This window comes from Falco cherrug, chromosome 5 (assembly GCF_023634085.1).
Source record: "Falco cherrug isolate bFalChe1 chromosome 5, bFalChe1.pri, whole genome shotgun sequence".
NCBI lineage: Eukaryota > Metazoa > Chordata > Aves > Falconiformes > Falconidae > Falco > Falco cherrug.
In genome coordinates this window covers 25,296,734-25,309,107 of record NC_073701.1, presented here as the reverse complement: position 1 = coordinate 25,309,107, position 12,374 = coordinate 25,296,734, and the positions used below count along the sequence as shown (strand labels likewise).

The 12,374-nt window shown below is 45.1% G+C and overlaps 1 protein-coding gene across 2 annotated transcripts in view; it reads left to right on the top strand.

The window, feature by feature from the left end:
• TMTC1 (transmembrane O-mannosyltransferase targeting cadherins 1) overlaps positions 1–11,974 on the top strand; it is a 147,161-nt gene extending 135,187 nt beyond the window's left edge. For both annotated transcript variants that reach the window (XM_055711881.1, XM_055711880.1), the window contains 7 exons: positions 463–565; positions 3,546–3,681; positions 4,441–4,585; positions 4,714–4,851; positions 5,237–5,359; positions 6,454–6,531; positions 7,273–11,974. In XM_055711881.1, coding sequence (XP_055567856.1) covers positions 463–565; positions 3,546–3,681; positions 4,441–4,585; positions 4,714–4,851; positions 5,237–5,359; positions 6,454–6,531; positions 7,273–7,413 — 864 coding nt within the window. In that variant the 3' untranslated portion in view covers positions 7,414–11,974. The remainder of the gene's footprint in view (positions 1–462; positions 566–3,545; positions 3,682–4,440; positions 4,586–4,713; positions 4,852–5,236; positions 5,360–6,453; positions 6,532–7,272) is intronic.
• Positions 11,975–12,374: the final 400 nt, after the last annotated feature.

Here is a 12,374-nt window from a genome sequence, read left to right as displayed (position 1 = left end):
TTCCCTACTGCGTAAGGAACAAACAGCAAAGCTCCAGAGGGAAAAAAGTTAGCCAGTGAGATGCTTGTTAAACAAATAAATTAGAATATATCAGCTCCCAGATGACAGATATTTCTCAACAGAACCGACACAACCCCTGTCACTGTGTGTTTCCTGGATGGGTGCATGCTCAGCTGGGACTCGCTGACATTGCACAGAAGCCACTTTTTCCAGCTGTTATTTTTGTTTCACGGGTAGCTGCAATTGCAAATGTATGGGGGAAAGCTGTCTGAATTGCTCTAGGGTACCAGATGGCAGCTATATTGCATCCATGCCATGGGGTAAAATTTTGGTCTGCTAGACAGTGGGGTGGGCTGGCACCCTGAGCTCCCTGTGCAGCAAGGGAGTTGTCACAAAATGCAGGTGTGCAGCAAACGGTGCTGACACGCGTTCTGCCATGGCTAAGAAATCTTCTCTTTTAAGGAGCGGCTTAAGGAAGCAGAGGAGGTCTATAAGGCTGGCATAGAGAATTGTCCAGAGAGCTCCGATCTGCATAACAACTATGGTGTTTTCTTAGTTGATACTGGTAAGTGAGAAGGAGCAAGGAATTTTCTTTCTCTGCCTTATTTGCTTTGATTTGTGTTACTCAGCAGTATACATCTAAAAGGATGTCAAAAGCATCCAAATCAATAGGCGTGCCTCCACTGTAGCTTGGAAATAAATATCCCTGCTGCTGAGATGGCACAGCCTACTGAAATCTGTAATCAATGCAGGCACTGTGTGGCAGTGGCATTCAGCCTTGCTGTTTCCTTCAGTGTTTCCCACCATCTTTGCACAGCCAGTTGTCCTCTTCAATTTAAGCTGGGCAGCACCCTGACAATACTGCCATTTCTCCAGGAAAGCATGGCCACATCAAACCAAATCCCAGGCACACAAGTGGATTGTTACGGTGTTTGGAGCACTTGCAACTCTACTTGGTGACAAAGCAGCTCTTTGACTCTAAAGGTTGAGTGCCACGGCTATGAAAGCAAACATGGCTTTTAAACCACAATCATCTGTGAAAACAAAACATAAGATACTGTGGGGTAAATTGATTTCTCAGGAGCTCCGTAATGACGTACAAAGCCTTTCTTTTCTGGGCTCCTGGTTCCTATCCAACTTCCCTGGACTCGGACACTTCCTGGCATCCACATAACAACAAAAAATGCTGCTGTAATTGCTGCCTGTTATTGACAGCTTTATAAGCAAGGCCAAGTTTGACAAATGACTAGTGGAAACCAAACTACTGTCTCACTCCAGTCCCCCCCAGAACATAGGGGAGACTCAGTGATGAAATATTGCAGGCTTGAAGTGTGTGGTTGCTACCCATTCTGTCGCTTTCACACTGTGCCCAGCTCAAGTGATGCTTAGGAAGAAAGGGTAATGGTGTCCATCAGCCTGCAGTTAGCTGTCCTACCTCTGAGCTGATGCTCAGCCATCGCTTTTTTGTAGTACTTGTGTGAAATAAATATGAAGCCAAAATTCATAATCAAAAAAGGCTTCATGGCATTAATGACAGAGGTTGAGGTTCAGAATTTGTGCCCTGGCAAAAATCAAGTTTGCAAATAATAAGAATTCCTCAGTAATTTCACTCTGACATTGTACTCATCTTTGCTTGCCAACGCAGATAAACTGTCCTATTCCTGCCAAAAAATCTGGTTCAAACACAGTGCAGTGCACTTTCTATTTTTTGCACTTGTGTATTCTGCCAAAGTCAAAACTAACTTTTCCTGGTTTACTCCTACACTTCCCTACACACAAACAACAGGAAAAAAAAACACCACTGACTTTTGATACTTCAGGCATGATGTGTAAATAACCCTTCTGGAGACATGACAAGGCGTGAAGGAAGTGACTGGTAGCGAGCCCATCACAGGCTGCACTCTTCCCCGGCAGGCACAGGGAGATGCTGTAAAACACCACGCCAGTTGCAGGATTTTGTGCAACAAGCCTCCAGCAAGTATCAGCTGTGGAAAGCCATACCTCTAGATAGCTCTGCAGTGGTCATACACTCTCAATGTGTCTCCTTTGATGATGCACATCACCCCTGTGTGCTGAGCAAGGGGGGACACTGGCTGACTATAGACTGAGGTGCATGCCCAGCTGCTTCCCAAGACGTTTTGTAGATACAGTTTTCAAAAACATCTAGATGGAGGCTGCTGCTGGATGTTTTGAGAAAGTCCCACCCTGAAAGATGTCATTGGCCTTGGATGAATCTTAAGTGCTTCTAAATCTCCCTACAGATGCCCCTCCTCTGTCCTAGAAAGGAGACACCAAGAAGTATCAGTGTTAGTTTTATATTGCATAGATAGTCTCAGGAAAACCGAACTTGATCTGAACAACCATGAAAATAAAACTCACATGGCAGCGTATGTCCAGTGTCCCAGCACGTGCAAGCTGTTTTCAAGTTCTGCAGCTAGAAAAGGAATTAAATACATTGTGAAGTGATTTGGCTTAAAAAATGCCAATGCTCAAAAGCTTTGTTGGTGGACAAAGCTCTGTTGAGTATTGGTTTTCATCGGGAGATTAACTGGTCTAAAGTGTGCAAACCAATGAAATGAGCACTGGCGTTAAAAATACGATATTCACATTGCTGGAATGCTGGAACTTTATGCTGTGCTCCATTAATTTATTTAGTAGGTAGTCAGCAAGTCCTGCCTGAGGAAAGCACTGCAAGATCCTTCTTGAGGAAAGACATTTTTTAGCTAAATAAAAATATACGGTCAGAAATAGAACTTCAGGCTTTTGGGCTAGTGGTCTGGCACGTTTCTTTTTGCACAGTGTTGTATTTTGTTGTGGTGATGTCATGGACTGCAGGACCTTGCATCGGTAGACATTTTTGCACAGCGAAGCAGTGCCACCCAATGGCTCCTCTGCAACACATTGATGGTACCTACCTGCTCCAAAATAGGCACCTGGGCACCTCTGGTCTGGGATTTATTGTCCCAAGGTGGGAATTAGCTGGTCACTGGCAGCTACTCCCAGTCCTGTTGAGCAAGGCAGAAAGACTGAGCAAGGCCAGTGCGACAGGGGCGGAGGGAATAGTCTCTGTTTGGAAAAAGCTGAAAATATTTGTGGCTCTGGTGGGGTTGTGGGGAATACTGGGTGGCTTGTCCTCTGTGTCTCCATTGCCCATCTCTCCAGTGGGCCAGGGTCAAAGAATGCTCTACCAGGAGATGGTTCAGGTGGGCTCTGTCCCTAGCACAGAGGGTGCGACCACCCTGCAGTATGGTTGGAGGGTGCTTTCAGTCAGGAGTCTTCTTCTGGTGACTGTACCCTTGATCTGCAAAATCCCACCCTTAGAAAATCTATTTCTCAGGATTGTCTCTGAATATTGGAGCCTAAATCTTAGTTTGGACAGCAATTTTCCTTACACTTAATCTAAAAAGGCTGAGGCAGGATTTCTTTCTCTAAGTGGTTCTCATGCGTAGACCGATAGATGAAAGAAAACCCAGAGCGTTACTGAGTGTCGAATTTGTGACAGGATTTTTCTGATTCACCAGTTTAATAGCTGCTTTCCTCTCCAGGAGCTCCAGAGCGAGCCGTGTCCCACTACAGGGAGGCCATCCGCCTGAGCCCTGCTCACCATGTGGCCATGGTGAACCTGGGCAGGCTTCACCGCTCCCTGGCACAGAACAAAGAGGCTGAGGTGTGGTACAAGCGGTAAGAATTTGGGATGGGAGACAGAAGTTTCCCTCTTCCCCTGTACAGCTTGTCTCTGCTACAGAGCCTCTGATACATGAATCTGTCAGCACATGTTTTGGTTTTCCTCCCTTCCTTCTCCGTCCATTTGAAATCAGATTTACCTTTGCTTATTTGGCTATTTTGGGGGAGTGCTTGGAGAGGCAGCGCAGACTTAGGCAGTGTTGACTTCCCTGGACTGCCGCTTTTGGCTGGAGGATGCTCTGACAATAAAGTCAGAGCTTTCTTGGTGGCATGAGCAGGTTATTAGCACAACTCCCACCCTGCTCGAAGCTGGTCTGTGGGTGCCACAGCAGTAACAACCATAACTGCTGCACAGCCCAGCACCGAAACCTTGGTACCACCAGTAACTCCAGCCCTTCACAGCAGTGTGCCAGTAGGCAGGCTCTGACTACCAGTGTGCAACAGGGTGGACTGTTTAGGGTTTTTTGCATGCTTTTTGGCTCCCAGATTTGTGCTCACACTCCCCAGGTTCTGCCACCATCAGCCATCCCCACCCCTATGGCATGCTCACGTGCACTTTGGAGGTGGTCCTCTCCCCTTCTCAGGTGGCCAGAGGTGTTGCTGCTGTGGGCACACTCATCCCTCCTTGCGGCCTTAAGTCTGTGCTTCCCGTGATGGGATGAGCCCAGTGCAGGGCTTCACTGCTCCATCCCAGCACAAGCCACACCTCGCTCTTCTGCTTTGATCCTCACACCACCTCTTTTTCCCAAATCCCAGGGCCCTGAAGGTATCTCGGAAGGCTGAAATCCTGTCCCCGCTGGGGGCTCTGTATTACAATACGGGGCGGTATGAAGAGGCATTGCAGGTTTACAGAGAAGCGGCATCACTGCAGCCTGTGAACAAAGAGATCCGGCTGGCGCTGGTGAGTGTGGGGCAAGCTTGGCCGGGGCAGGGCCATGCAGGTGGATCACCAGCTGCTGAGTGCAGCGTCGTGTATTAAGGAGAGCTGAGCTTTTGAAGGTCATAACCCTTTACAATGTGGCTCCCTAGGCTCAGGTTTTAGCAATGATGGGGCGGACAAAGGAAGCTGAGAAGATGACGAACCATATACTCAATGAGGATGCGGAGTGTCTGGAGTGCTACCGCCTTCTGTCAGCCATCTACAGCAAGCAGGAGCACTATACCAAGGTACTGTGGCCATGGGATACCTTTGTCCCAAGGGCTCACACACAGAGCTCAGGCTGAATTTTACATTCCATCTCTCCAGAGACATGTCACATACCTTACCACACATCCAGTAGATTTATTTTTTCACTAAAACCTTTATTTAGGTACTGGGACTGAAGCTAAGCAGTATGGTTTTCTTATCACTTACTGCTCCAGCAGCTGTCAGCCCCACTGCCCATCAGCCACAGGCATTTAAAAAGCCCATTTCCACTTGTGTTAATGGTGTGGGGCAAACAAGGGAAGGAGGAAGATGAGTCTTACACTGGGAGGCCTTAGTGGCAAGGAGAGCATGAGAAGTGGAAAGGTGTGGAATACAGTAACACAGTGTTCTCTTGCTTTTTCACAGGCACTTGAAGCTATAGAAAAAGCTCTTCAGCTAAAACCAAAGGATCCAAAAGTCATATCAGAGCTCTTTTTCACTAAAGGAAACCAGCTAAGAGAACAGAATCTCCTTGACAAGGCTTTTGAGGTATGACTGGTCCAAGCCCTAGGGATAGTTCTATAGGTTAAAAGTTAGAGTGAGCTCATTGCATCTAATACGCCCTGGTGCACACACCCTGGGTGCTGGCCTTGGGATTTCAGCAGTTCAGCAGCGGTATAGCTAAAGCTGTGGGGCAGCTAAAGCTTTAACTTTGCCAGACTTCGCTGCAACTTCTTTCCTCATTCCTGTGTGGAAATACAGCTCCCTGCTCTGAGAGCTTAAGTACGAGTTGAGGTGGGGTTTTGGAGAAGCCTGGGTGTTTTCTCATTGACCAGACCCTTGTTCCATCCAGCCCCAGCCCCTCTTGCTGGTGATGGCCAACTCCAGGTAGCTCAGCTGGAAGCTTGGGGACCTGTAAGAGCCCACCTTGTTGTTATACCTCACCTCATTACCTAATGGCTGAGACGTTGACTTATCCTGTGGAGCAGGAGACTTGATAGCTCAGAAATTGTTAGCATTAAATAATAACACAGAGTATTATTGGGACAGTTGTGAATATTCTCAGTATCCCTAGAGAAGTCTAATCCCAATTTGAATCCTTTCCTGTGGTGACACCATAAAAAATGGTACTGTTTGACAGAGTTCTTGTTGCTGCTTCTCCCATGCGCAGTGGCAGAAGCAGTGGGGAGGGATAGCACTGCCCTCGGGTCCCTGTGAAACCTCCACGCAAGTGGCTGTACCGTGGTCTGCTGCCAGCTCCATATTGCAGCCTTGTAGATAAATAGTATCACAGCCCATACACGACTTGTGGTTGGCAAGCACCTGCCCAAGGAAATGCCCCTGACATGCAGGAGACCCCAGCGGTGCAGGGTGGCAGGGAGAGGTCACAGGGGTTGGTGTGGCCCTTCATAGGGTGCAGTGGGCAGGGAAAACCTGTGAGATGAGCTCAGCGGTGAAGCAGTATATTACATTGCCTCTGCTATAAAGAAACTGAATTTCAGCTTATGCATTGCATACGAGAAGGACTGAAATTCTATTTTAAATGTATTCAGGAGTGAAAACTTTCTTTCCCTTTCCCCTCCACCACTGGTTTTTTTTGAAGGGTCAGTCTCATAACCTAAAACCGTTTTGTATTTATGTAGAGCTATAAACGGGCGGTGGAGCTCAACCCGGACCAAGCTCAGGCCTGGATGAATATGGGAGGCATTGAGCACATCAAGGTATGAGAGTTTCGCTTTCCCTTAAGCTGTCAAGTGCAGAGACTCAGGACAGAAAGCTAAATTTGTTTCAGACTGCCAAGAGCTGCATGTTCGTACACAATGAGTGTCCCTGACATAATTTATCTAAAAAGGAGAAAAGTCAGTCCACCCCAACTAGATTTTCCCAACCAGGTTGCATGGGAATATGTATCCTGTAATATAAAGCTTGTATTTTAAGAGGGCAGGCTTCGAGGAGCAACCTCCCATCTCTAAAGTTTTCTTGCTTCAATTGCTGACCTACTTTAGAAAAATATCACTGTGAGTCACCTTTTAAGATTCCTCTCTACCTAATTAATTTAATAAAGATGTCTAATGCAGAATACTGGCATGAAATTACAAAAATAGACAGCCCGCCCTGTGGTTGCTTATCTGTTTGAATACTTTAGCATATCATTATGATTTGGGTCTTAAGGAGTCATGTTGTGTGATATTCTCAAGCTGTCCTACCACTGAGTAAAATTTAACTCTTTTGGTACAACATAATGGAAAAATTAAAATCTACTTCTTGCCATGTGAGTTTGCTCAAATTTAGGCTAATGGCACCTGGTGATCCATTTCATAATGTAGAAGTATTCCTGTTATCTAACAGTATTAGGTTTGATAAACTCTTTTTCCTTTGTTTTATGGTCTTTGCCATTCCCAGGGAATGAACTTTTTATGTCAGGGAATGCAGATGAGATCTGTCACTCATTTTCTTTGTAGGGGAGCTACGTCACTGCCCGTGGCTACTATGAGAAAGCCTTACAGCTGGTTCCAAACAGCAAGTTGTTGAAGGAGAATCTGGCCAAACTGGATCGCTTGGAGAAACGGTTTCAGGAAGTCCAGGAGAAAGACCAAACATAGCGTTCAGTCACCAGTGAAAAGAAACCCTATGCCCCTTGGAGAAGAGTATGGTGAAAACCTATTGCTTGAAGTGATGCTGAAGGAACTTTGATAGGACTCAGAATTATGGAAGGCAAATTTTGAATGCATGCTTGTCTTTGACCAAAGTTACAGGAGACGCTTGACTCCTGTGGGACATGCTGGGGAATGAATGAAAACCTTCCTTTAATCAAGATTTATGTTTAGGTTGAACCCATTTTAATCACACCAGGAGTGTGAGTGGGACTTGTACCTTTGATATCTTGGTTATCACTGGGGAAACAATGAAGACAAAGCGCTCATCCATTGCAGCAGGGGTGAAATAGCACCTCCTGTTGCTTGACACAGTGTCACCTCGTCCATGTAAAGTACCACTGATGGGCTTCATTGCAAGTGCTGCCAGGTCCTTCTGAGCCAGGAAAGATGGTCATAACAGTCACATGAAAAGGTTTCAAGGGGTTGATGCTGAGAAAGTGGTGGCCACTTTTACAGCTCTAAATGTGACTGGAAAATTATTCTAAAGAAAGGGAAAATGGTATCTGAATATCACCCTAGCGGATGATTCTATAAGTAGGACAAATGATCCTTTGAGGGAAGATCTCACCTGAATGTTTCACTCATAAGGTAGTAATTTTGTAGTAATTCAGGTTCATGACATCAGTACTGTCAAATATCATATGGCTTTACCCTTTGCTCTCTCCCTCCAGGCCAAATAATTATTATTCTGAAAAACAATGGAAGCATCCAAAGGGAATAGGAAGCTCTAGGATTATTTGTCCTCCTGTCCAGTCCCCAGTAAAAAAACAACCAACCAATCTGATCAATATAGGAAGCAAAGTAAAGCCACAGAGAGATTAGGGAAGATTTCCTAGGCTGGAAAGGTACTAAAGAGGCTTTTTTATGGGTGTGCAGGGACAAAGCCCATTTATCATGGTGATAACACTTGACAAAACACTTTGTCAAAGTGTTCTCACCCCTCCCCCAAAAGGTATAGAAAATTACCCATAGCTGATCAGTCATAAATCTATATTTTAAATACTGGAAAGGGAAAACAAATTCTCTTCAGAATGAGGGCTTTTATTTTTGAGCTTTATTTATTTAACTTATAGTAATCAAATAATTAATATATTTTCTCTGTTTTATATGAATTGGGCAGTATCCTTCACAGCTGGCCACGTGGCTGGGCATTGTGACTTGTATTGTATGAAGTTAGAAAAAAGCAATACCACCGAGGCATGCCTGAATAACTCCCTTTCACGATGTTTCTAAAGCAAGTAGCTGCAGATCACATTTGACCATACTGTCACTGCAATACCAGCGCTTCTGCTGCTTCTACCAGGGTTTGTACCAGTTCGCAGAGTTAGTGGGATCATGCTTGGTGCCACTGCCTTTGGGTTTGGACATCAGGGTAGGTCATCAGTTTGTTCCTCTTGCAGCAAGAAACTGCTGTAAAAGTTGTTATATTTCAGCTAGGCTGTGACCAGTTCCTGCAGAAAAGCAGCCCAGGGTTTGGCGTTATTAGTAAAGGATAGTTCCGATTAGGTATGTGATGCCTTGGTACACATCTGTCAGGAAAAGCCTCTGTGGCAGTGACCCATGTGGCACGCAGGTTTAGTTGGTGCTGGCCATGGCACCTCAGCAAGCTCCAGATTTCTGGTGGCTCCACTGGCTCCATTTAAAAAGCTCGGTGTCTAGCCACTACTGGTGGTCAAATTACTGACAAATTATTAACATGACTCCAACTGCATTTGGAGCTCAGAGAGTGTCCAGACTGGTACAGATGTCTGCCCTGCCAGGGCTTGTGGACCTGCTAGAGCCATGGCTGTGTGCCCACCAAGACGAGACTGGACTTGAGAGGTAGTGGTCAAGGAGTCCAGCCAGTGCCTACAGCTGGGAGGGAGAGACCATTGCAGGGAGAAGGTGGTGACATACATTTCTGGGCTCTCTCCCTTTGAACCAGTTTCCCAAGGCAGCAGCTGGGACCAAAATAAGCAAGTCTTTTGCTGGTGTATTTTCTCTTCTCCTCTCAGCCCAAAGCACTCTGCTTTCCAGGGCCAACGGCAGGTGTGAGGTCCTGGGCCTGGACCAGCAACTCTTTGTCTTTTCACATGACTTTTATGGCTGTGGACTTGCCAACCTGACATTTCTGCAAGTCCCCAGTGCGGGTGCTCTGCTAGATGCCACGCATGGAGTAGCTTTGCACAGCCCTGGCACTGCCAGGATGGCCAGGAGGAGATGGGGTCATGCCAGCAGCATCCCATCGGATGGGGAAACTGAAGCTTAAACGCCTTTGAGAGCAGTCTTTTGCCCACCATGCATTGCAGAGTCGTAGGTGGTTCATTACTGGGGTGTTCAGAGGTACCTGGACCATAAAGCTCTGCCTCTCCCCAGGGTGAGCCTGTCTGTGGGGCAGCTTCACCGAAGCCCTGTGTGCCAAGCTGGCTGGCTGCCCATGGTACCACCCTGTGGCGGTGGCTTTGGGGGCTGGCAGAGGGCTGTTTGGTGCAGCCCCAACAGCACAAAGCCCCCTGCAGAGGAGGCAGCTCCGGAGTGCTCCAACAGCTCGCCGAGGCATGGGGGATAGGGGTGGGGGGAGGTATGTCTTATTTAAAAATGTGTATCAGCTATGAAGTTTGCCTCATAAAGATATATTAAATAAATACTATATATTCTACAGGCCCCACAACAGTGTGGCTTTAAATTGTGGCCAGTGAAACATATTTTTTCAAATATAAAGTAACTTGTATTTTTTATAGCAATGCTTTGTGAAGGGGAAGACTTGGTTCTGTGGTTTTAACTTCAGCTTAAATCTTAGTTTGTCTTTTTGGAGAGACCTGGTAGAAATGATTGGCTCATTCTTGTCCTAGAACCTGATCAAAGCCATCTTGACCTCCCAAAACCAGTGCACATGTAAAAGTATAATACAGCTTTGGGTGCTCTCCTCCCAGATCCTGGAGAAGGATTTTTGCAGCACTGTCTTACTTGCAGAATAATGAGACCACCCTCCCCGTGGGTTTGGTTGGAAGGCATGGCTTACGTTCATCCACTTACCTGAGTTAGGCAGGTAACATATCCATGGAGTTTAATCCCAGTTGAACCAGATTATGTTTATATGCTGAAAGGCCGACTCCACATTTTGGAGCTAGGATTGTGGTAGTTACGGAGAGAGGAGAGCTCAGTAATGAAACCCCGCTTTCCTGAACCAGCACTTTATACCCCATCTATGCAGGATGATGGTCTGCAAACTGGCAGCGTATTTAGAGAATGACTCAGACCGTAAGCTACCAAAGCAGTTAAACCCTTGTGAAGTTTGGAGCTGAGTCCCTGTCTCGTTGGCGTCCATGCTGAAACACTGTGTTTGTTCAGGACATTAATCTTATGAAAGGTTTATTGCAGGCGAAGAAGAAGAATGGAGTATGATATGAAATGGGTTACCTCCACCAAAACAGAACGCTATTGTGGATGATAAATCAAGGAACTTACCTTGTGATAAACTGGATATTATCTTAATTAATCATAGGAAATGTCCTCTTCCTCTAGCATTGCACAGCTTCTAAAATAATGAGTTATAAATACATTGTTTTTGTCAACTCCAGCGCTCAGCATGGTTAGCAGAGATTACAAATTAATAAATGGCTGAAGCTCTACCTGGAGGGGGAAGTTCGCGCTCTGCAAGTTGCATTGGCTAAACCTCAGTGCTCATCAATATTAGAGTGGAGAATTAACGGAAAGCTGGTTAGACAGGACTCTTGTGTACTCACTGTGCGTTTTAATCCTAAATGAAAAACTTAATAATTGTGTTGCTTTTTCCTTTCCCCATGAATAATATTTTCAGCTGATGGATTTTGTTTTGTTTTATTGCTTATTTAAAGTACAGCATTCTTTGCTTCCACTCCTTTTCCATCCCCCAGGATAAACGATGCAGTGGGGGGCATTTTCTCTCTCTCACAGACTGCTTGGACTAGATGTTCCTACAGATGTGCAGGCAACTTGTTGTGGCCAAACAGCAAGTGAATGCAGCAGTGCAAATGGCCTTCATTCCAGAGATCTCGATGAGGATGTGTGCATGCATGCACATAGGTGGAAGAAGTCTAAGTCAAAAAAATCCAAAATAAAGAGCCTAACTTGCAGGGGAAGCTGGACACCCCTAAAATTATCTAAAAACTATGAAAGCTTCTTAACAATTATAGAAACCAAGCCAGATATGGTATACAATATTTGGTGAAAGAAGATAATTTCTAATTTTAATAATTAAGCAATTTGGAATGTAGTTGTATGATCCTTTGCCCCACTTTTCCTCCAGCTCAGCGAAACAGTTGGTATATGCTTCAGTCTCGTCAGTCTGTATGTGATTAAGTTGCCCAAGTGCTCAATTTCTATCTTTCATATATATGCAATTATGCACAATCTTTGGAAAAAAATAGCCCTTAGAGGGTTTTTTCTCCAACTTTCAGTCTCTTGCAGCAGCAACAAAATGCACCATCTTGCTTTCATGTACATTTAAAACCAGCAGTAAAAAAAAAAAAAAAAAAAAAAAAAAAAAGGGGAAAAGAAAAAAAGTGCTTGGCATTCACTAGTGTTACGATGTGGCAAAGTTGCTTCAGGTAATCTCAATAATTTCGTGCAAAAGTTCATTGCCATGTTTGTAATGACTTGGTGAAAATGTTTTGTTCTGGAAAATACCCCCAGTGGTATCCTCTGTAAAAGTTATGGCTTCTACAACTGTATTACTGTAGAAATCTCTGCCTGAAGTGGATGTCACGCTGTGTGTTCCTCTCATGTGGGAGTTGTTTGCATTGCCTGTTATTCATATGGCTCTTATTTCTGTATCTAATTTCTTTTTAATCAGTTGTGCATATCTTTTAAAAAAACTCAAGAAAACAGCCCATAGATTAGAAATCTTCTAAAAATAAATTCATACTTAGCAGCAGCTGGATGTATGT